This window comes from Gallinula chloropus (genome assembly GCF_964237585.1).
Source record: "Gallinula chloropus genome assembly, chromosome: 2".
Taxonomy (NCBI): Eukaryota; Metazoa; Chordata; class Aves; order Gruiformes; family Rallidae; genus Gallinula; species Gallinula chloropus.
The window spans coordinates 34239436-34264881 of record NC_140086.1 but is presented as its reverse complement, the minus strand read 5'-3'; the positions used below and the strand labels follow the sequence as shown (position 1 = coordinate 34264881).

General features: G+C 40.3%; 1 protein-coding gene across 1 annotated transcript; it reads left to right on the top strand.

Annotated features, from left to right (window-relative positions):
- Positions 1 to 2205: 2205 nt before the first annotated feature.
- PI15 (peptidase inhibitor 15) lies at positions 2206 to 25348 on the top strand (the record flags this gene model as incomplete). Its single annotated transcript, XM_084260884.1, has 5 exons — positions 2206 to 2478; positions 21441 to 21559; positions 21825 to 21957; positions 22107 to 22222; positions 25213 to 25348. 5 exons carry the CDS (start codon positions 2206 to 2208, stop codon positions 25346 to 25348), a joined length of 777 nt encoding a protein of 258 aa, XP_084117010.1.
- Positions 25349 to 25446: the final 98 nt, after the last annotated feature.

Genomic DNA, 25446 nt, shown 5'->3' with positions numbered 1-25446 from the left:
ACTGGTGATGATACTTTTTCCTTACTTAACACCTTTCATCGCAAAGTTACATTACCAAATGTTAGTTATTTGAGCCTTACAACATGTCTGTAAGAGACTATTATACCATTGTAGAGATTGCACACAGAGATTAAACAGCTTGGGTTAGGCCACACAGCGAGTGAGTAGCAGAGCCAAAAGGAGAGCATGAGCGTTGGCTGCCAGCCCCGTGCTCTAACTACTGGACTTCACTTCCTTAGTACTTAATTCCCATATTGCTTCTCTAATAGAGCTACTGAAACTTTGAGCAGGCGATAAGTTTTGGTGTGATATCAAACCGGTGCTATTTCTCTTGCCTAGATCCTTTAGGATACAGTCGTGAAACCCCTCAATTACATTTTTTAAGGGTCTCATTTTACGGATTGCCCCAGGTCACCTAGCCCCTGCGGGGGATCAGGCTGACATTGTGTGACTCCCATCCGTGTCTCCAGTACACAATTGCTGGCTGCTGCTGGTGCTGCTGCTCTCTGCTAGCTTTCGTCATGGCCTCGGTGCTATGCCCTTAGCTCTGCTGTGTGAGAGGCTGGACCATTCTCTGCCTAAATAATTCCAGCTATATGCTAGTTAATGTGAAACAGATGTCTCCCAGGCACTGGAGAAAGCTTTCGGTCCTGCTGCTCCCGCAGGTTCTCACAGCAGCCTTCAGGTAACTGATACCGGCTAGCCAGAGTGGCCGTGCCTCTGAGGGGGAGCAGGCGAGGGAGGAAGCCGGAGGGGGAGCGAAGCGGGCCGCAGACCGCTGCGGAGCGGGGAGCCGAGCCGCGGGCATCCGCTGTGCCCGGCGATGAATGGAGCCGAGATCGCTCGCCCGCCCTGCCCCTCGCCCGCCCCGCCGCGGCCAGGCACGGCTCGGGGCACAGCCCCCGCCTGCCCGGCACAGCGCGGCGTGGGACGGGACGGGACGGGGAGAACGGCCTTGCATAGGTTCCGTTTCCTGTGACTGGGGCAACAGAGAAACTCTCCGTGCTTCGTGCTGCTCCTCGGGTGCTCGAAGAGCTGCGTAAAGCAACGTTTGCCAAGCCAGCGTGATGCTTGTGAAATAGGAGGCGGGGGGAAGGGGTAGGGGGGGAAAGGGATGGGGGGGGGGGGGGGGGGAGGGGGAAGAGGAGAAGAAAGAAAAAAAAACCCAACAAAAAACCCAAACGAAAACCTGGAGGAAAAAAAGGAAAAGGTAGGAAGTACCGAAAAAAGAGTCTTGCATGCCGCCTCTTTGTACTATTGAAACTGGGGGTGTGACTGACTATCCAAACCACCTACACTCCAGGGATGCCACCCAATCGCTGTCCGTGTGCTTTGCACAACTCCTCCCCTCTCGTTTTGGCTCGGCAGAGACCTCGAGAGAAACTGCCTGTTCTGGCTCATACAGACTGTAACATATAAAAGCTGTTAGCAGCTCCTGTGGCCAGAAGCTCCAAAACCAGCAGAGTTTTGTTCTTTGGGGGGTTGTAATAAGAGACACTCCTTCACAAAGGTTCTTGTCATCACATAGGAGAGTGCTATATATACTGGGAGAACAATAGGCTGTACTCTTTTTTGGTATTATCCAGAGGTAAGCCGTTCAGCTCAGTAAGTTTGCTTTGCATGCAGTTTTATTGATGCTCATCACATTCTGATGAAGTTAAGGTTTAAATGCTATTTCTAAGATGTCCTGCTTTCACGCTTTATATGTTGTCTTTTGCCTACTAGTTTATCTGTGCCACATTGTGTGAAAAGAATCCATGAGTATGGGATAGGCATAGCCTACTATGTGTTTTTCATTTTCAGTGGGAAGCATTCTGTGATGTTTCTTGAAGTGTCCCCATTTAAGATTTATGGTTTATGGACTCATCTGGTGTGATAGCACTGTCAGTATTTCAGGAGTACTACTAGCTCTGATCATGTAATTCATGGTATAATGATACTTCCCTTGGTGTGCTTGTAGTAAGAACATCTCAGTGATAATATGGTTATTGGAGATTGCTTAGTAACACGTGTTCTGACTGAGTTGTTTTCATGATTGAGCTGACAGAATAATCTTTCTGATCACAGCCTGCCAATTCATTTTGTCTTGCTACCCAGATGTACAGAATCACATCTTTGACATCTTCTCTTCTACAGATCTGTTTTCTACTGCCCTGACTTAAAGCAGAGTACCTCTGTGGCCTATCTGTCTCCTCTGGCCCCAAAATGACAGTAATCACTGCAATCAATTGTGCTTTCTTATTTTCCATTCTCTGTGAAACAAGTGCATTAGTGTTACCCAACTCCACTGACCTACTCCTGTCAAACAATAATTTCACTGACATTGAGACAGCTTTGGCAGCTCATCTGGACTCTGCAAAAATTCCCAAAGCCAGGCGGAAGCGCTACATTTCACAGAATGACATGATTGCCATTCTTGATTATCATAATCAAGTCAGAGGCAAAGTCTTCCCACCTGCTTCCAACATGGAATATATGGTAAGTGAACTTTGTTTATTTCAGAGTAAAACAAACTGTAAATCTGTGATTTCATTTTCCTAAACAAATTGTGACTATTTACTTAAGTAGATAAATTATTTTTTAACTATTACTGCTTACTAAAATATTCTTTCCTTGCAGCTTTTAAGTTTCATTAACTTAAGCAAACAAAAGCTAAATACTGAACTCTGAACCTCCTACTTTCCCTGTTTAAATTTCATTTCCATAAGTAGTCCCAATGGAGCTTCTGGGATGCAAGTAAATGAAGTTGTGAGTTAACTGTTTGTTGGCCTGAAGAATGTTGTGGGATCACAGTCTGTGGTTGAATGTGTTTCAAGTGCTAACCATTAGTAGCCCCTTGGCTTTTGTGGAGTATGCTGAAAGTCATTGCCCTAATGGATGCAAAAAGGTAGCCAGTGAACATTTTTAATTTCTTTCACACATAGTACTCCCAGAGACAGTATGGTAAAACTGTGTTTGCAAAGTAATTCATCTAATGTACTGTTTGTCTCACGCTCATGTGTTTTACTTACTGCATATTGTTTGTGTGCACCTAATACTTTTATTTGTTTCTATCAAGTACAATGCTGCTTTTAAATGTTCCTCCAGTATGTAGGATTTCAGTGTGCTCAAAATATTATGTTTGTGGCAGACACCTTTCCACCCTTATTGGCAAATACTCATTATGTGAATTATCTGTTCCTGCAGGTATGATAGAAGTTATTCATTCACTGTGATTTCATACTTGGCACTACTAGCTAAAGCAGCGTGTTTGCTATTTTGTGTTCCAACTTTGAATGCATGAATACTGTAGACCTCTAATGTTAAACATAGGTTGGCCAAGCAAATTTTTTTTTACCTTCTAAGTAAGGTATTCACACTGTTTTGAAAGCACAGACAAGTTGTGAAAGCACTGTAAAATCTGCTTAAAGTCACAGAGTTTCTCATGTGACAACAGACAGTTAATAAGTTTGAGAAACAGGACACCATCAGCTTGACATAAAAAGGGGATAATAGTAATAACAACTCCTCCTTTTAGCAGCTAATGACTAAGAATTTGGACATCTTTCTATCACAGATGGTACCTAAATCTGGATTTGATCATATAATCCACTTAGCACATCCCATCAGCACCTCAAAATGCTGAGTACACTCAAAATGTAGCAGGATGAAGATTTGTTGCCATACCATAGGCTGAGTTTTGAGTTTGGTTAAGTGGAAAGGTCAAAGAAAAAACAGAGAAGTCACAAGTCAAGCTCAGTCATCATTTTCATTGCTGTGCTCTCCACTGACGTTTCCTTTGATTCTGCATAAATAAACTTTGTTGTAATGTCTGAGGGAATGGCAGCCTACCATGCCCTTCCTTGGCTTGTGTGTTTTAGAAATGTGCTCCTGCAGTTTGCTTAAGTCAAGCCAGCACTCTGTCATATTCCCATGTAAGTTTTGTAAGTGCAGTGTTCTTAGCCTGTTCAGAAAAAAACAAAACAAAACAAAACCAAACAACAAAAAACCTCCAAACCTCCAACTTCAAAAGAGAAAGAAATCTTCCTTGCTTAAATCTATTTTCATGCACTTCTATGCGTGAAGTGCCAAGTTTTTACTTATATTGCTGGGTATTCTGCTGCAGCTTTGCTTTGTAATAGTACCATGCAAGGTTTGATACAAAATCCAGACTGAAGCCACGCTCCTTACAGCTTACATGCAAGTCTTTTCCTTTCCCTTCTTACTATTGCTTCTACCATACCAACCAGGAGGATGTGCCTGTGTTCCTGTCAGCATCAGCTCCATCGGTAGTCTCAAGGGCAAGTTCTAAGGCTTTCTTTTACATTTGGTTTCCCAGTCTGAAAGTACTTTGTGCCTTCATGCTGCAGAATTCAGAGCAGCACCTCAAGCTGCATAGTTAATAACCAGAACTTAGATCCCCAAAGTGGTAGCCAACCCCTTGGGCCCAATTCTCTTTCAGAATTTAGTCAACTTGTGTGTGTCCCATGCCAGTTTACAGAGCAAAAAAATGCCCAGTGAGCAACATCATACCTAGCATGCTCTGCTTCTGGTTTGTAGCCACGTCATTGTAGAGTCACACTCATCAAGGTTGGAAAGACTTTCAAGATCATCAAGTCCAACTATCAGCCCTACACCACCACAAACACTAAACCATCTCCCCATAATTTATTAATTTATCATCATCTTTTTATTTCTGTGACTCCAGAAAGGCTTTGGTAAGGAAGGGCTTGTAGATGACAAGGTGGTGTAAGCCATACCAATATTGGGACCCCTTATGTCAGTAATACCCATTTAAACTTGCTTTTTGGTCTCTGTATATAATTTCAGTGTATGGCACAGCATCTGTTCTGTCTTGTGGGGACATAAGATTGCTACTGCTATGCATAAGCGATGTCGTGCCACTCAATATAATTTTCATAAATAAAACAGCAAATGCATCATCATCACCAGCACACAATGTACACTGTGCTGGAAAAATGTTACAGAGTGTACATTCCTGTCATGAACACTGTGGAAATGTGCATCGGTAATCATGAAAGTGGCCTTTGCCATTTCCCCTAACAATGAAAAAAAAGGATGTTACATGCCAGAGAGCTGGAATTACAAATGCAGCAGATTGTGGAAGTGTTTTATAAGTGTGTTGAAGTAGGGAAGGTCTAAGCAGTTTGGAGGCTCAAGGAAAGAAGATGTTTTTTCATCTTTCTCTGTCCATAGTCATATTAAATTGTGCTTTGTTCTTTTTTTCCTAACTCTGTTCTTCTCATGAATGGCTGTATCACATTATCACTTCCATACTGTTGCTCTTCCACTGGCAAGAATTTAAGGATTAGCAGTATGGGTTGATTCTTCTGATTCCAATTCTCCACACCCAAACCCTTTTAATGCTTTTTTCCCTTGATACGTTCTGCTCCTTCCCCTGATGCAATCTGCTTCTCACATTTTCAGTGCGTTGAGGGACACTGTGGGCATTCTTCTGTCCACCCCTACTGTCTTGCATGTGTGTGTGCTGTAGGACTTCAGATGAGAGGTCTTGAAGAATGACTTTGAATGCACACTTGTTAGGCAGTGGAGATTCAGATGAACACTGCAGTAGTAGAGCTGGGGGAGTTAATCTCTTTGAGAGAGGTGGAGTGCTATTCTGGCCTGTTGTTGTACACAGTCCCCAAAGAAAGTGGACAGCTGGGAAGTCGAAACCAAGATGGGAGGCACTGTTCTGTTATCAATACCTAGAAAAAGAAACAGGTGTGTCTTATGGCAATGAGATTCCGGGAAATCTTTCTCTTGGGATATGAGCATCATATGAGTCAGATTTTAAAGTAGTCCTACTTTTGGTTCTGGTTGTAGTATTGCTGATGTCTTCATCCGGGAGTTTTTCTGCAAGTACACATCACATATGCAAGTTAGTGCATATGTGAAACAAGAACTTTCAGGCCTACGATGTAGAAGAAATGACCTCTTCCTTTAATTATGTGTCTCATGATATCCTTCATTTCTATTCATGCTAAGACTGTAGTTCTCCAGTCTTTGGTTGTACTCTAAAAACTGGTGCCATACCTGGAGAAAGAAAGATGACATCATCCTTATGACCTGGCAAAATCATCCCCTTTCCTTGCATACTTTTTCTGGAGAAAGCAGAACGTTTCCATAAAAATCATGATTCAGAAGTACCGAGGTGTAGAATTGCCTGTAGCTCTCTAGTGTGAAAGGTATGTAAATCTGTAAACACAGGGGAATTCAGCGAACAAGCAAAAATCCTTTTCTCTGAATGCTAATTCTGTGCTAGAGAAGCCTGTGTCACCTTTCTGGAACATCTCAGCTACTTAGTAGGCCAGGAAAGATTTGCAATATGTTGTCAGCTGAAATTTGAGTTTCATAAAATGTTTTATTTAGTATGTGTTGGTACTATCTTTAGGCTATCAAAACATGAATTCATTAAATATGTGTTCCTATGAGAATCATATATTATTTTTACCTTCTCTACAGCCATCCCCACTTTGGGTCAGTTTTTCACAAACCCGTGTGGTCCTTGCTGTAACCACATCACTGCATGCATGCAAAACCTGCCTTTTGCACTTTCACATGGACCAAGCAGAAGCAGTAAATCTGATATAACTGAGCCTTAATGGGCACTGAACCTTTCCTCCATAGCATTCCCATAGGCAAAGTGGGAAAATCTATTCTAGTGAGGAGTACTCTAACCTGATCAGAACCACTTGTTAAAGAGTCATACCAAAAGACAAGGTGTGAGAGTAGTACACTGCTGGCCTTTAGACTTTTTTGGGTCCAGAAAAATGCTCTAAATAAACTTGAGCATGCTTATATTATGTGTAGAAGATCTTTCAATATATTTTCAATTCTTTTTGTTCAGTGGTTGCATAAATGCACTTTTATATTTGGGAATATATATTTGCCCCTCAGTGAACATGTCACTTTGGAGGACTCAAAATAGTTAAAGAGTCCCAGACTAGCCTGAAATGAGTTAGTTTGGATACTCAGGAGTTATTTTGTGGCAACATAGCATAAAGATAGTTCCTGTGAGCCAGTGGCAGAGGAGCTGGAAGGCAGTGGACAGTCTGAGCCTGTTAATATTCTAGTAAATCCACATGAAAGACTGTGATAAAATGGACTGAGGGAATGAACTATTGTTCTAAAATATAAGTAATTGTGTTCCAAAATAAATTCCTGTAGCCATGAGAGCACCTCCGTGGGGGGGAAAGGGCTCTGTATGGCCCAGGAGGGAACCCTCTTTGCTGAGGTGGTGAATTTGGAGTCTTTGATCCTGTCCACAAAGATCTACAGACAACTTACAAAGTCCTATTTAATACCTAAAGCCTTTCATATGGATATGGAAAAAGTGAGTTGATTTGGTTTTCTCTCTAATTCAAAAGCATTTCTGATAAATAAGCTTCTCAACTTGTTTACCTATTTTTTTGCTGTTGTCAGTGTGGTTTCTTACAAACTATTCTAAATCTTAGAGGACATTTTGTTCTTGAGTTGTTTGCCCTGGCTCATCTACATGGTCCCACTGAAATCATCCATGTATGTGAGTAAGGATTGCAGGACTAGTTCCTTCAAGATTTATGTCTAATGAGTTGGATAGGATCTCTTAATTCATATAGTTTATTCCTGCCCTGTTGTAGGACTTCCTTCTGCATTAAATACATATGGTTTTCATCTTGTCTATTCCTGAACACATATAGTGATGCTGTCTCAGTCACATCTCTTGGCAAATATTTTACCTTATGAATAGAAATGATTTCCAAATGTCTAACCTAAATATTTCCCTCTAAAACTCAGATAATTAATCATTTTATGCATTTTTAAGTGCCCAATAGAATTTATCTCCTTTTTAATTTCAAACATTACCTTTTACATATTTACTGACAGTTCTCTTGGCAATAATTAAGATGTATACAATGTTTCCTTAGTTTCCACATGCGTCTCTTACAATACTTCTGAATATTGGAGCAAATTACAGTTACACTCCATTTACAGCTCTTTTGTTAAATCAGTGAACAGGACCTTTAAATGTCAGAGCAGATTAGGCCCATCATTTTAACTGTGCCTGTTTAAAGCCACAAGTGCCGTAATGCAATGGAGAATTTACTCTAGAAGTTACTGGCAGCCTACTTTTTCCATTCAATAGCCCTGTTTTTTAAATCCTATATACATGGTGAAGGTTGAAATAAGTAATCAGACAATGAGTCAGGGTACTGAGATCTTAATCTGCTTTTTTTTCATCATGCTAAAGCACAAAGTAAATCTAAGTGTAGTCCACTCTGCTCCTCTGAGGGGAGAAATATCAAGGAGCTTGGAGTTTCCCCAGTGTAGTTCACCTTTCCCAGTTTGCTTTTAGCTTGCTCTGCACTGAGAATTCATAAGTGAGGTGAGAACAAATGAGAAAGGGTGTGATGGTGAAATGGGGTCACTGGTTCCAATTTGTCTGTCCTACCACTTGTGTTTCTCTTTAGCCAAATGAATACGTCCTCTCTGCCTGGTGCCATAACCGAGCCCCAGGAGTATCTGAAAATTGTGGGCTAATGAATTCTGGAATATCATTCTTCGCAGAAAATTAGAAGAAAACAGAATGAACTAATGTAGTTTACATGGTTACAGTTAGGAATTTCTCTCTGCATGACCGCTTTGGGATGAAGCAGCACTCAGCTTTCTGCAGCAGAGGCAACACAAGGTAGCTGACAGTAAGTAGAAAGAGAGCAAGGGTAGTTCGCAGAATCATCGAATGTGTAAGGTTGGAAGGGACCTTTGAGGTCATCTAGTCCAACACCCCTGTAGTAACCTGGGACATCTTCGCTAGATCAGATCACTCAGAGCCCCATCAAGCCTGACCTTGAACATCTCCAGGGATGAGGCTTCCACTACGTCTCTGAGCAACCTGTTCCAGTGATTTACCACTCTCAAATTGAAGAACTTTTTCCTAACATATAAATGAAATTTCCCCTTTTCTAGTTTAAAACCATTACCCCTTGTCATACTGCTACATGCCCTTGATAACAGCTCCTCCCCAGCTTTACTATAGGCACCTTTCAGATACTAGAAGGCTGCTATAAGGTCCCCCCAGAGCCTTCTCTTCTCCAAGACAAAGCTTACTTTCTGCTAGTTGTGGCACAATAGTTATCTAGTTCTCTTTTCCCTCACAGGTGAGTTTATCCACTTACCTATTTCCTACTGCACCATTGTCAATAATGCAGTTCTGTGCTACTCATTGGATGCTGCCCATTTTTCTGCAGACTTTCATCTGCAAAAGGCTAGGAATCCCAGTTCAGCCTCAGCAACTGGTGTTTGAACCAAGTCAAATCAACATGGATGCTACCTATAAGAATTACAAAAGCAGTCAGCTATGTTCAGAGTGACTAACAGAAGTCCTGTTTAAGAGTGGACCTTGACATTTTTGAAGAACTTCCTCCAAAATGCTTTTGTTGATAAATATTGTGATGAAGAATGACTGTGTTAAACTTGCTTTGGTATTAGAGCTCCTTTCCAATGTTTTATGCATGAGAATTTTAAAACATCCATCTTGATGGTGCTTTAGAAAAGAATATTTACATTATTTAAATTTAGTATTAGCAAAAAGCCTTCTAGGAGTTTAAGCAAACAAAAAACAACCTAGTAAAGTCTCAGATAGAAATGCAGCTTGCCCAGAGCCCTCAGAATTAGACATTCCTTTATTATTAAATGTAGCACCTCTTGAACTTCTTGGCTAAAAACAGAGACAGGGCATTTTTTGCAAGAATTTTGATCCAAAGTACACAATATTTTGTTTCATACATGAATGGAGATGATAGTAACCTTAAACCTCTCAACATTTTAGTCTTCTTTCTGTACCTGAAAAGAAACTCTGAAAAGAAGAATAGTCTGTCCAGGTCTGTGGAAATGTGTATCCTAAAGACAGGAAAAGATGGAAACCCCAGGATAACCTCTTATTTGCTTTTTGTACACAGAATACTGTCTTCTGCACAGGCACCTCAATGAATGAATGCATCTGCAGGTGTCCTGGGATACGGTTTGAGGTTTATTTTAAATCAACAGAGAATGAACTGGTTTTGCATCTCTGTCTGTACAGTGATATCTGTTAATCTGTTTCAAGAGAAAGAATCTTAAATTGAGCCTTCTGAGAATAAAGAACTATTGTTCTTATTCATCCTGCAGAAAGAAGCTGCTATGTGCTTTTTTTTAGTGTCATGCTGCCATATTTTTCAGTTAGAGCTAGTTAGTATTTTCTCTGAAACCTTTTAAAGACGTTAGGAACTTTTTTTTTTTTAATGAAAAACTTCAGTGGTTAATAACAGAAAAAGTATAAAAGTGGATTTGGGGTTTTTTCATACAGAAGAGAAACAAAACACCACAGAAGAAATACCTTTTTCCTTCACATTTTGTTGTTTTGAGAAAAGACAATTTTCTCTGATCATGTTTAAAATGATAGAGGTCAGGCACCTTCTTCTTCAGACTTATAAGCAATTGTCAGGGTGACATGGAACTACACAAAGTTTGGTCCTTTTTGTTACCACTTCTGAGATAAGCTCTTGCCAACTAAAATATGCCTTGCAGTAGGTTAGGAAAGCACTGAATATTTTAAGATATGTAGTTCTGATATTTAACTTTAGCAAAAGCTAAACAAATAATAGAATATCAGGAAAGCTTATTGTTATTAAATCTGACAGCCTACCCATTTTCTTTCTTTCTTATTGTTTAAAAGGCTGGTGCCAAACATGAAAAGAAATGCAGACAACCTTTAGAAGAAATAAATTGTCTATTAACAGTGGTCAAGCTTCAAATAATAGCACTCTGAATTTGGACCAAATAGACACCCAGAAATATAAACTTCTGTATAAAATACAGGCTTGAATTTTCATAAGAAAAGAATTTCTGGCAATGAGATTCCTTGGACATCTGTCTGGTGATGCCCTGATTACTATAGGACAAACCTTCTAATACTGAGTCCTTCAGAAGTGTGAATCAGATGTTTGGAGGTTTGGTTATATGGGAGTAAATTGACTATAAAACACTGCACAATTTTACTTTGAGTAGCAGTGGAATATTGGACAAGCAGCTTGATGTATTAACCCTCTATTTATTTGCAAAAGAATGAAGTACAGAACTGTGATTCCCATCCAGATTTTTTTTTTCTCTAGAGGGTAGACTTTGGGGATTTTCTATGTAAACTTTCTAATTAGTACCTAATGCATTTGGGAAAGGACTCACACATGTGGTAGACACCAATTCCAGTATGCACAGTAAAATTTCTAACAGGTGGCAGTTGAGAGCAAAAAGAATTCCTATTCTTAGAGAGAGAGGGAGAGAGACAGTCTAGAGTCCAAAATGATCTCAGAGCCCAAATAAATACATAAAGTTTGCCAAATCTGTCTATAAATTCCAATGAGCTCATATGTTTTCATCACACAGTATGTATTGAAAAAAGTGAAGGCAAAAAGACGAGGCTCTTTCAGGAACTCTGCAGAAAAAGCATGCAGGCAGAAGAGCTCTAGGGTTGTTTTATTAAACTTTGTGCCAGATTTGAGGTAGCGGTCATGGTAGGGGATTCTACAGAAAGGATCTGAACCTGAAAATCCTACAGGTTTGACTATAGAAACAAGAAGGGGAGAAGGTGTCCAAGGGACTCCTGTGTGCCCTGCACGCTGCTGTGGGATTTCTGAGAAAAGGCCACTGCACGTGCAAGCAGCGTGGCTGGTGCAAGGCTGCATGGCTCACTGACCCATGAAGACAGGAACTGCATGTCAGAGGGGAGCAGCCTGCATCTGCTAATCCACCCTGGGACTCGCATGAGCAGCTGTGGAGTGCAGCTGCACAGATGGGCAGGAGATGTCAGATTTCATCCCTCAGCTTCCTGACATTTTTCTCACAGAAAGAAATAGCTTGAGTTGAGGTTTTTCTTCTTTCCCACTTGCTGCCATTCTGGAAGTAAGAGCTTCTGAGGCTCAGCTGGGCAGCCAAGCAGAAGCAGAGGGCTAATAGAAAATAAAAACAGAAGTGTGAGGGAGAAAGTTTAATTTTTTGATGGATCACTGCCAAAAGAAGATACTACAGGCTACGTTTCTCAAGTGCATAGGAGCTGCTTGATTTCTTAGTGTCAAGTAACAATCTGAAGGCATTAATATGGCTCCACAGTAAACTTATATTAATGACACATAAGGTGCCAAAACTGGCTACCAAATTTCCAGTTACTATTACTGCAAAATGTGATGTTGCTATGCAACCATATTCAAATTACATATCTCAACCTTTCATTCGCAGTCTTATCATGTAACTGCAGTTGTGCAAAGAAGCTGCTGAAGAGTGATCAAAACAGCATGCTTCACACCTTTGCTCTGGATCTGTGCTCAGATCTGTATCTGGTGCTTGTCACTCTGGCCATACAGCCGGTGGCATCCAGCTGAGAGGCTCGTCACACTGCGGCTCTCATGGCATTGCAGGCAGCAGCCCTTGTCCAATGGGCACACAGGAGGGCAGTGAGTGACTGGGATGTATATGTTTTGCTTAAAGTATTTGTTTTAGCGCTGAGGAATATGGAGAATATTATCCTAATTGATATGTCATATTGAAAAAAAAACCCAAACCAACAACAAAGCCAAACAGTAAAGTACTGAGTGTGACTACTGGTGTTTAATATTCAGAGCAATGCTCTGCTGAGGTTCTCTTGTGCAAGTGAGGGGAGCTTCCTTGCTGCTGGCAATCGAACTAAACCATGAAGGATTAAGGATTATGATGGCAAAAGAAGAATGGAAGCATGGTTCTGTATTGCTTGAATGCTTTAAAGTAATCATCAGGAGCCGCCCTAGACTACTAGGTCAAAACCTTATCTTCATGCAATCCCCAGTAGTTAGCTCGTATCTTCTACTTAGCAATCTGTCTGCTGGCAATCTCAGGGAAAGAGTGCTCCTACTTCTAACATTTTTTTTTTTTATATTTTCTTTGCGACAATGAGGGTTGTAAAGTTAAATACTTCTAAAAACTTCTGGTTTACACATAAATATCCGCAAAGAATGGGAAAAGCATTAATACAGAGTAACACTGTGTGTTCTGCTCCCTTTGAATTTGGATCATAAATTCTTGCTACTTGTTGCCATTAATAATCATTGCAGAGTACTTCCAGAGAAGAAGAGAGTTCCTTTGCTTCAGTAGCGGTGTCAGTCTCTCATACAGCAAGGCATGCATAAAGATATAACAATACTAAGCCATATAGAATCATAGAATCATAGAATTGTAGGGGTTGGAAGGGACCTCAAGAGATCATCGGGTCCAACCCCCCTGCCAAAGCAGCTCCCTAGGACATATCACTCAGATAGGCGTCCAGACGGGTCTTGAATATCTCCAGAGATGGAGACTCCACCACCTCCCTGGGCAGCCTGTCCCAGGGCTCTGTCACCCTCACTGTGAAAAAGTTCTTCCACATGTTGGTGCGGAACTTCCTATGCTCCAACTTGCAGCCATTGCCCCTTGTCCTATCCCCACAGACCACTGAAAAGGGGCTGGCTTTCTTTTGTCACTGGAAATTTGCCTTCTGAACTTCAGGGAAGAAGGTATCTGGTTAATCTGAAAGCACATTAATTTTTGTTTCTGAAAAAAATTAAATTCAGCTTTCTTATGAAAAGTCATCCTTGGCTAAGCAATCTGAACAATCCTTATCCTTGTATCACGCATTGCATAATAAAGAAACAGCTTTTTTTAATCACACTCCATTTTTGCCAGGAATAATGGATCTTAACTTCCTCTTCTTCCAGATCCTGAACTAAAGAACAAGTTACAAAGGAATGTAATTCCATGTGACAGTATCAGTAATTCTTTCTCAGGTGTGGCATCTCTAATGGGGGCAACTAAAAGATTAGTTTTCAATTTACCTTTTCAGCTCTAAATGTGTTGCTGGTTTTAATAGCTGTTTTACTTCAGCGGCGTTCTACTGCTTGAATCAGTCTTCTTTGTCTACCTGTAAGAAAGCTGAAACAAACATTTTATCTGCATGTACTTTATTTTTACTTTTGAAGTAGTGAGTCGTCAGAAACTGATGTTACACCACTCATCAAAGTCATCCATCATCTACCAGCTGTCCTGGCTGACTGGGGAATTTCCACTCAACTGGAGGCTGGCGGATGTTGCACCCATTTACAAGAAGGGTAGGAGGGAAGATCCAGGAAACTACAGGCCTGTCAGTATGATCTCAGTGACGGGGAAGATCATGGAACAGGTCATCTTGAGTGCTATCAGGCAGCACTTGCATGACAACTGAGTGATCAGGCCCAGTCAACTTGGGTTTATGAAAGGCAGGTCCTGCCAAACTAACCTGATCACCTTCTATGACAAGGTGACCTGCTTAGTGGATGATGGAAAAGGCTGTGTATGTACCTTGATTTCACTACAAGAAAGACATTAAGGTCCTGGAGTGTGTCCAGAGAAGGGCAGCCAGGCGGGTGAAGGGGCTGGAGAGCAAACCTTACGATGAGTGGCTGAGGGAACTGGGGTAATTTAGCCTGGAGAAGAGGAGGCTGAGGAAGGACCTTATCACTACCTACAGTTACCTGAAAGGATGTTGTAGAGAGATGGGTGTTGGTCTTTTCACTCAAGCAAGAGGTGATAGGAAGAGGGAGAATACACTCAAGCTGTGCCAGGGCAGATTCAGATTAGACATTAGGAAAAAATTCTTCTCTGAAAGGGTTATTATGCACTGGAACAGGCTGCCCAGGGAGGTGGTAGAACACCACAAATGGATGTATTTAAAAGACAGGTAGATGAGGTAATCAGGGATATGGTTTAGTAGAGGAGAGGTATGGTTAGACTTGATGATCTCAAAGGTCTTTTCCAACCTGGTGATTCTCAGATTCTGTGAATACTGGTTCCAGGCAGAAATGTCGTTGGTGCCTGTTTGGACCATCTCACTGAGACAGGTTAATTTATGGAAAAAACAGTGTCATGCCATGAGCTTCACTGACATCCAGAGGTCCTGAATCAAATTTTACACTCGAAAAATATTTAGTTTCCAAGCCTTTATATAATTACGCAGTTCAAATATTATGAAGCCAGACTAAAAGGACTCCAACCTGTTGTGCAGCAAAACTGAGAGGTGCTCCATGAAAACAGAAAGTTCTTATGAAGGGTCTGACATTAACTATTTCACCCACTCATACTGAAGGCCTGCCCCCTGCTTTAATAAAGGGGCATGTCCCAAATGACACAGTTCCTTGATACAATCAAAATCCCGAAACTGCATGTTTCATTACCACCAATGATGGGCTCCTGCCCTGAGTACACTGCTTTGAATTCCTGCTCTGTTTTAGTCAGTTTAATTTAACCATGGCTTCATATGTCCATCATTCACAGATGTTCTCAGTAAAGTCTTCATTTTCAGGCTCTGGTAATAGATGTTGCTGTAGTGTGTTTAAAACTAGGACTTTGAAACTTTTTACTTTTCAAGTAAATTACCACAGCTAAATGTATCCAGAGTACCAGTAAGTTTGCAGTTATATAGCACTCCTTTAGAAAAGTTTGTAGTAAGAACAAGTGATTAGCATCCAGAGAGTGAGACCACATGTGGAATATTGTGTCCAGTTCTGGGCCTCTCAGTTCAAGAAGGACATAGAACTCCTTGAAAGAGTCCAGCACAGGGCCACCAAGATGATTAAGGGAGTGGAACACCTTTGTGAGGAAAGGCTGAGGGAGCTGGGCCTCCTTAGCTTGGAGGAGACTGATGGGTGACCTTATTAATGTTTACAAATATGTAAAGGGCAAGAGTCAAGAGGATGGAGCCAGGCTCTTCTCAGTGATGGCCAGTGATAGGACAAGGGGCAGGGAGTGCAAGCTGGAGCATAGGAAGCTCCATGTGAATATAAGGAGGAACTCTTTCTGTAAGGGTGGCAGAGGGCTGGAACAGACTGCCCAGAATGGTTGCAGAGTCTCCTTCTCTGGAGACATTCAAAACCCACCTGGATGCATTCCTCTGTGACATAATCTAGGTGATTCTCTCAAAGTCCCTTCCAACTCCTAGCATTCTGTGATGCAAATTAAGAGTGCTCCATTTAATTTGTTTTGTTAAACTTATTCAATATTTTCTATTTACAGATAAAGTAGTGAGGTTGCTGTCTGAAGTACCTTTGTTGCTTTCAGCTTTACATTCTGTTCTGCAACAGGGTTTGCCCCCTAAGACTTGCGTGGATCAGGGTGTCAAGAGGAAGCTACTCCATTTAGATGATTAATATTAGGAGTATAATTTTGACTGTAATGAGAATGAGCAGAACTGTGTTTCTAAGTTCAAACTCCAGTTACAACCAGTTATGTACATCATTCCTCAAATTAAAACATAGCTATAAATGTAGGGAGGAATATGTACAATTATTTTTTGACAAATGTGGATGGATCATTGCAATACTGCAGGCATGACTCTTCATTTCTTCATCGCAATGTTTATTCAGCTTTACCATCATTTTAATACCTGTGTGGATAGTTGTGACCAGGACCTCCTGGTCACATCCAACAAAGATGTTCCAACAAAAAGCAAAAGGGCAACTCCATTCCTTCCATTCCGTCCTTAGATAATATATTTTATGTAAGAACAACCAAGAGAGAGCTATAGAAATGGCTATTGAAAGGGGGAGGTACGAGGGAACCATGGCCCACAACATTAAAAGGCTTCCCATGGGGAAGGAAGATCGCTTTTTGGGCTTCAGGGAATTTCATTCAACATTGAAGAGAATCTGTTTTATGCTCCATAGCTTATTATACATCATGGGATAAAGGAATTAATTTTACTATTTGTTTATAGATTGAAAAAAAAAAAAAAAAAACCAAACATCTTGGGTGAAATTCTTTCTCTCACTGGCAAAGTTCCCGTTGACGTTACTAATGCTAAGATTTTAGTCCTAACTCTCCACCAGCATGTGCTGTGTGAATGCAGAGAACACCCCAGAGCTGCCTTGTAAAGCTTCATAAATTGGTCTCTGGTGTTGAAACTCCCCATGTAGAAACACTGGCCTGTTCCCTGTATTCAGTCGGCTTGATAATTTTCAAGTGAAGTGTAATATTAAAGTGTAGTTTTGCAGAAAGTAATGCAGAGAGCAAAGTCAGACAGCTTTCTAGGAAATTAATCTTTGGCTGAGGAAAGGAAAACAAATTGGCCAAAGGATGTTCACTTCAAGTTGCCAGTGGAAGTGTGGTGAGATGCTTTAACTCTATTGTGGCTCAGCTAGACCCAGTTGAGGAGTAGGGAGGGTTTCCACAGTGAACAAAATCAGTCATATGGGGAGTTTTGAGGGGGAATCTTTATACTGGGAGAAAGGAAGGTGACTGTATCCCCAACTACTAATGACTTAACAAATGAAGATTTGCTATCCCCAGAGAGAGAATGAAGATAGTTTGGCACTGGGAGTTAGCATGATTAACATTTAAGGATGAGTCACCTCCGCAGATCTTGACCCACTGAGCATGCAAATCTTTCCCCTTTTGCCCTTTTGCAATTTTGTGTCTGGGCAGCTTTCTCTAACATGTTTAATAGAAACAATGGATTGGTCAAAATTTCAGCGTTTATAACTGTTTAATTACACTGTTTTTTTAAACTCTTTGCTAATTACCTTGAGCTTTTTAATTTCTCCTCACACATAAACTCTCCCTCTGGCTTTCAAGTTACTTCAGTTTCTCTTTATAGAATATTTTTGTATTTCTTTATGTACTATTTGTCTCTGTATAACAATGAAGCCTCATGGGTTCAAAAATCTAAATGTCTTTCCTTGTTTTCTTACATCTCCAAAACAGAAGACTGAACTGAGATACAAATTGATCCAAGTGTGGACTCATGAGAAGACTCTTTTGAAGGGGGTGATCTGACAGTACAGGTTTTAGGTCATCGTGAGATAAAAACTTTTCTGCCTCAGCCTATATTAATTACTTGGGGTTTTTTTGTGGGAGGGACTGAGATGACCATTTCTTCCAGTAAAATAAAATTTAAAAAAATTAAAATAAAATAAAATAAGGGAGGTGAAACACTTTGCCCTCTCCCGTGAAATACAAGTTATTCACATAGCAGTAGGGGACTCTGTGCAAAGTATTTTCACTAGCCTTGTAAATGAAGGAATGGAGGAAATTAAAAAATGCTGCATATACTGCCCTCCCCCTTATTTCTTATTCACTGGTTGTTTTATTTCTCTTTCGCTCTCTTTTTTTTTGTGTTTATCTAAAATTTCATATGCCCAGATAGTGGTCAAGAATTAATAGATTATGAAATGAAGAGCACACTATATATCACAGTAATGCTTAACTGGCCAACCCACAACATTTTAATTGAGTTTGAAACAACTCCCTGAAACTTCACTAATCAAATGGCATAGATGATTCCTGAGAACCAGAAGATGAGTCTGAGGAGAAAAGAAAGTGGACTGGCAATGGTCACTATCCAGTGAGGAGTTTAGAGACAGTGATAATAGTGACAACCTAACTCAGTCTTCACATTTCTTTCCAACACCTAGCACACTATTTTGTGAGGCAATTTAGTACACAAAAATACGCTGGGTGGAAATCAGGAGCTCGGTGCTATTTGTGTAAATACAGTACACATTTAGATTATTGTGGGACAGCAGCCAGGTCACTTGGGAGCAAGCACACAAACCTCATGTTCAGCCTCCTGGCAGGGAGCAGTCGTGCCAGAAGCATGATTAATCCCAGCAAAGGAGGGTGTTTATGGGGTGTCACAGTCCTGGCGGAGCTGCCCCTTATGGATGCACACCAGGCAGCTGTGTTTGGACCCACGCGCTTGGATCCGTGTGCTCCTCCATTCCCCAGGGCCTGGGCAGGCTCCAAGCGTTGACTGTGGCCCCGGCCTCTCAGGCACACTTCCCAGACACACTTTTATGCTTGTACCTACTGCTGCCCCCTCTTTAAGCCCTCTTTTTGGGACCATTGATGTGCCGTGGAAACTATAAAAGGTTATTTGTAAGCTGGCCCCATGCAGCTAATTGTCTTAATGTCAGAGACACAAAGCAGAACACATGTTTGTACTAAGTTTTCTTTCTCTTGGGCCCTGGAGCATTTCCTGGGTTTTGGGTGGTGCTTAGCAGTCCTGGGTCCTCTCTCTTGTACACTAGCTCTCCAGTTTAGCTTTCTCTTCCCAAATTACAGACTTATCTTGAACTCTGAGAAACTCCCTTCATTTTTCAGAGCTGAAGTCAAAATATTCCCTGGCTTGAAGACCATTCCTTCTTTGCATGCTTCTTCCTAACGCTTCTCTGTTTTGTCCTTTTACTGGAAATTTGCTTTGAGTTTGTTCTGGGACCTTTTATGAACAGGTGCAAAGTAAATCTATTCTGCTTTAAGCACTATCCATCTTACTTTCCTTAAGGTGCTTCTACTTGATCATTTGCATTAGGAGTTGATCTCTCTTGAACTTCAGCTTTAATCTGGGAGGTACCTCACCCACTCCATATTAGCAAAAGCTTGGTGCAATGCTAAAGCAATTTTACACAATTTACTAGATTTTGTCTTTTTCATTTAGAGAAACTTCACAAACTACCAGAGTCAGGACATGAATTACTGTCCTAGTCCATGATCTGCAGTCAGTCTTTTCAGTCTGCAGGTTTGCAAAAATTAAAACTACGAATTCATTGTTAGAAAAGAGTATTAGATCATGGAACATAAAATATTTGTGATGTGGGCCACCTTATTGTTTGATAGTTTATTTCTGATTTTTCCTCTTATTTCATACCTCACAGAACATACTCTTTATTTCATAGCTACTCAAGATTTATCAGTTTAAGTTTAAAAAACCACAATCGGGTGGGCAGGCAATTTTAACACATTCTGTTCCTGCCTTTTTACCTGCCATTCACTAAAACTTCTGCACCAAAATACTCTGCTCAGAGTATTCAAAATGTACATGTAATTCCAGGATCTACAGCCTACTTGGGTATCAATCAGACACTATGATATGCTAGGATTTGTGTGTTCTTGTAACAGTGAGGTATTCTTTATCTAAAGCTCCTGTAGTGTAGTAGATTCTATTGCTGATATCCTCATTATTGCTGAGGCAAGTCTGTTTGCTGTGGAGAAAATAATGGACTTACAAAGCAAGCATGTACGTGGGAAGGAAAAGCATATAAAGGAGATGGTATTTAAGATCACTTGTCATGTTCCTACTATTAGAGGAGAACTTAAGAAGAAATTTGTCTCACCTTACAGAGCTGTTATCATTTTATGTCAGGTAGGGAACAATGTCATCTCCCATGCTGAATAAAATGATGAAACTTATACCACACCTGGAAGCTATACATAGTCTTTGCTTCTGTGGAATGTCTTTTCTTGACCTCATGGCCTCAAATATGAAAAACTGCCACACACACACTCTCTGGCTATAGATACTCCTGATATCCTATTTCAAATATGTTGGGGTTTTGTGGGGTATGTATTATTGCTGAGTTATTCTTCCCTGTGTGCCTCTACATCGCGTTACTTTCCATCTGAGTCCCATCCAATGTTTCACTTCTCTCCACACATGGATCTCATCAGCACAGAACGGAGAATGCCTGTTCAGAGATGGGCTTTTCCAGTAAAAAAAAGGAGAGATCTGAATACTTGGCTTCCTCTGATGACGTGGGCAGGAATTCTGTCCAATGTAAAGGCAAAACCTACTAGATCCTGTACATGCTGCCCCACAGTTTTCTGAATTCAAGATCTTATTTCTTAGGTTACAGAACTTGTCTTAGTATTTTGGAATCACAGAATGGTTTGGGTTGGAAGGGATCTCAAAGACCATCTAGTTCCAATTCCCCCTGTCATGTGCAGGGACATCCCCACTAGACCAGATTGCCCAAAGCCCCATCCAACCTGGCCTCGAACACTGCCAGGGAGGTTTCCTGTAGGCCCCTTTAGGTACTGGAAAGCTGCTATAAAGTCTCCCTGGCGCCTTCTCTTCTCCGGATTGAACAACCAAAACTCTCTCAGCCAGTCTTCATAGGAGAGGTGCTCCAGCCCTCTGATCATCCTTGTGGTCCTCCTCTGGACTCTGTCCAACAGCTCCATGTTCTTCTTATGTTGTGGGGCTCATAGGTAACCAGGTCTCCTGTTTCCTTCCAGAGAATGCCCACACTTTCCCTAGTTTTCCTTTTATTGCTGATGTACTACAGAAATGTATCTTGTTGCCCTTGATGTCACTGGCCAGTTTTAATTCTGTCAGAGCTTCCCCCAGAGTGGGAAGGATTGATGTTCCACTTCCCCTGGGTATTTTAATTTAAAGCTCTTTTCAACAGCTTGGTAAGCCTATGAATGGAGATACTCTTCCCCTTCTCAGAGAAATGGACCCCATAAGCTCCCAGTGGACGAGATTTCTCAGATAGTCTGTGTTAGATGATTGTATATTTGTGACTTAAGATGCTTGCTTCTTGTATTCTTGCAGTGTAATAACTTTTTTTTTTTGGACCTGTTCTGCTGCTAAGGATATTTTATTTTGTCAGGTTTGGGATGAAACTCTTGCAAAATCTGCAGAGGCTTGGGCTGCTACATGCATTTGGGACCATGGACCTTCTTACTTACTGAGATTCTTGGGCCAGAACCTGTCTGTGAGAACTGGAAGGTAGGCAGGTACCCTACAAAATGTGTCAACCTTCAAACAGTTTTCAAGATTCCAGATCTTAGAGACAGTGTCACACAGTTTTCTAGCAATAATTAATATCCAACTATATTACGTTTGGCTTTTATTGCTAAATTCTGTGCACCTAGTGATGCGTGAAGAAAAGTATATTTAGGTGATTTGCATCAGAGACAGTTACATCAGAAAGTTACAAAATACCTAAATCCAAAATGACATAGTTTTCTCTCTGTTTTTTAAACAAACCCAGGTATCGATCTATTCTCCAGCTGGTAAAGCCGTGGTATGATGAGGTGAAGGATTATGCTTTCCCTTACCCTCAGGATTGCAACCCCAGGTGCCCCATGCGATGTTATGGACCCATGTGCACCCATTACACACAGGTTATATAAATTACATTCTTCTATTCAAAATCTACCATCCAAAGTTAGACTTTTCTGTGATGTATTTATAGCTCTCTCTCAAATAAATGTATATATATATATATATTTCTTTTCAATTTGGACTTCACCAATAATAAATATTTATTCAGATGGTTTGGGCCACTTCCAATCGTATAGGCTGCGCAATCCACACATGCCACAATATGAACGTCTGGGGATCTGTTTGGCGGCGAGCTGTTTACTTGGTATGCAACTATGCCCCAAAGTGAGTTGTTTTCTTTTAATATTGTTTATTTTTATACTTCATGCATGTTTTGGTCCTCTCATAGGACTGCTTACTTCTTTTTTTCTGCAGCTTGACCTCTGTTTGTGCTTTCTTCTGGGGGCTGCTACTTTATTCTAACTTTACATCTGAGCATACAGAAAATGCATGACTTTGGGGTACAAGGAAGAGAACATGATATGTATGGAACAAAACAAAAAAAAAAGTTTTCTGTTATTTTTGTTGTTATTATTGTATATCTGTCTTCCTTCTTTGTGCTGACTGCACTTTACTTTCAGTTCCTTATTTCTTCACTCTGTTACAAATATTTACAGTGAGCTAGACTTCCTCAGGTAAGCAATTCCACCATAGATCAGGCCCTTGATTTACTGTGAAGACACGTTGCTGCCCACAATATACCTTTGCTTATGACCTTGATGCATAAGGGTATCCACAGCATAGGTTTCCTACAAAGTCCATCTGCCTAAGCTCAGTGTCTACAAATCTCATCTTGCCTTCCTTAAGGTCCTTCAAAGTGAAGGTCAGACAGCCATAGGTGGCCCAGTATCACCTAGCTGTGCAGAGACCTGTGTTGGGTTGAAATGAAGAAACGAATTTTCTCCCAGTGTTTCCTAGGCATTATCCCAAGCTTACATCTGGGCGCAGAATGAATCAATATAGTGTGGGTCTGGGAGAGCTTCGATTTGAGGTCTGGTTTGGATCAGTGCTTCAAACACAGCATGGACAGTGTAAATGTCTGGTTTCTCTGACTGCATAATATTAGGCAAAGCCATAGTTCTGTATAGGAGTCTAAGTATAAGTAATTGAAGATGTTTTCCATAAACTCTCAGTGGCACAGGTCCATTTGTGGTAAAGAATATGCAAGAATATGTCATTATTCTAGTTGTTACGTGAGTAAAAGAATTTTTAAAGATTTTGCAACTTAAGAAAAGATAGGATTTAGTAAGAAAACAGACTTGGAAGAAAAAAAACCCACAAACCTTTGGAAATCAAGGAGTTTTCTTTGCCTTTTGTCTTTAATAAAGACTAGAAAAGTGTGGTAAGAAATGAATGTGCAGGAGGAAAAATCAGGCAGCAGAAATTGTATCTGACTTTTAGCTCCACAACATGGACAAGGTGAAATCAAAGTTTGTAAGAGAAACCCAAATATTTTTTTTTCATTAAAAAAATTGCAATCTTCCTAGAATACATCTTATGTTCTTATATAGCAAAAAAAAAGATTTTATACATTAGGCATTATTGAAAACTGATGCATTGTTTGTGCATCAGTTAACAATGAATTAATGACATTTTTCTATTTTCTCAGTCTAAAAATTGCACTGTTTCTCAAATGGCAAACGAAAGCCTGGAATTATGAATTTCTGGGTGAAATTTTGAGTAGATCTTTCATTCACAGGTGGTGTAATCAGGAATTTCACATCTATGTCTTGCACAGTCACATAAAGGGTATTGAGTGGTCTTGCCTGGCTTCAGGTTTATATTCCCAAGAATTAACTGAGTCAAGTACATTGGATTTAGAGTCATTTGGCACACATGCAGAAGTCAATAAAGGCTGTGTCCTTCTGCATAACCAGCACATCAGAAACTCCTCTTCTGAAGAAGGGAGTGAATATTACAGCCCTGAGTCAAGATATTGTGATTAGATTTTGGGAAAGATTTAGGATTTAGAATGCCAATAATTTTCACCAATGCCATGCTGTAATGTTGAAAAATGTATATGCATCTGAAATCAATAGGAAAAATAAGTTGAGAATAATAAATTTTAGAAAGGCCCTGCACCTCCTTATTTTAACAGATTCACACAAATCAGCCACACATTGCCTAGAAAATGAAAATGAAGAAGAAATCAGCTTTCAGCAAAATCTTTCTGGATTTACATATCTGTTATCAGACTAAATATATTTCCTGAGTGCTAAATCTGCTGTACCCATTTGGAAGAGAATTAGGAATGAGCAAATTATTTGAGAGATTCCTAGTTTCTTCCAAGGCACAACCCAGACCTGGACTTTTGATCCAAAATTATTGGCTGGGAGGTGGGAGATGAGAAAATCTTTCATAAATAATTGTATTACTCACTGCTATACCACGTCACATGCAAACTAGAGGAAAATTCTCTGCTCACTGAGACATAATATTTAAATTAAACCCTCATTTTAACTTACTCTCTGCCTATATCACAAGTGTTATATAAATCTCTAACAATCCTGGGATTTATATATGCTCCTCAAAGTCTGGATACATTTTTCAGATGCTCTTAGATCCTACAGTAACCTCTTTTCACGTAATCACTATCCAGAGTTGTACTTCCTCCCCACTCCCCCCTGCCCCGCCATTACACAGCTCTATTTACCGGATGGGACCCCTCACTTTCCTCCCATTAACACTTATGAGATCTTAACAAATGCCCAAATACCCTTCTTTTTAATACATTACTATTGTGAGTAGTTTTCATGGTCCCTTTTCTCTAACCACAAGTTCAGCCTCAGAGCTTCACAATGCAACCTAAGAATAAAATTTCGCTTTGTTTTTCCACCTTCCAAAAAAAAGCTTTTAAGATAACTTCCAGACAATAAAGTGCTCCAGGAAAAGCTTGTACCAATGCTTCTGTTGCTAATTTCTCATAAATATAACCCACTGGTAAAAATAGTACAATGTCCCTGGCTTGGAGAGTCAAAAATCACTTGGCAAAAGCAGGAAGACTTGGACTTCACCACAGAGACTATAGGATATAGAATGGACCACTGGCCTTGGATGACATGGTCATTCTTCTGCTGGCTGTTTGGAATCAGTAGATCAATGTTTGTCAATAACCTACAAAAATATATTAGTGTATGTTTTCAATAACAGCATATATATAATATCCCTGAAGGCATTAACTTTGATTAAAGTTAAAGCAAGTATGGTTAATGATTTTATTTTCTTTTCTTCCTCTGTGAAATTACTAAGCATTCTTTTTCCTTCTTTATTTTCAGGGGAAATTGGATTGGAGAAGCACCATATAAAGTAGGAGTCCCATGTTCAGCTTGTCCTCCAAGCTATGGAGGTTCTTGTACTGACAATCTTTGTTTCCCAGGAGTAACATCAAACTACTTGTACTGGTTTAAATAAGTTAAGGTTTACATTTTTTTTAAAGGAAACACACGGATGAGTAACAAGAAGCTTGTATATTGAATTTTGCACATATTATATATAGAGAGATATTGTAA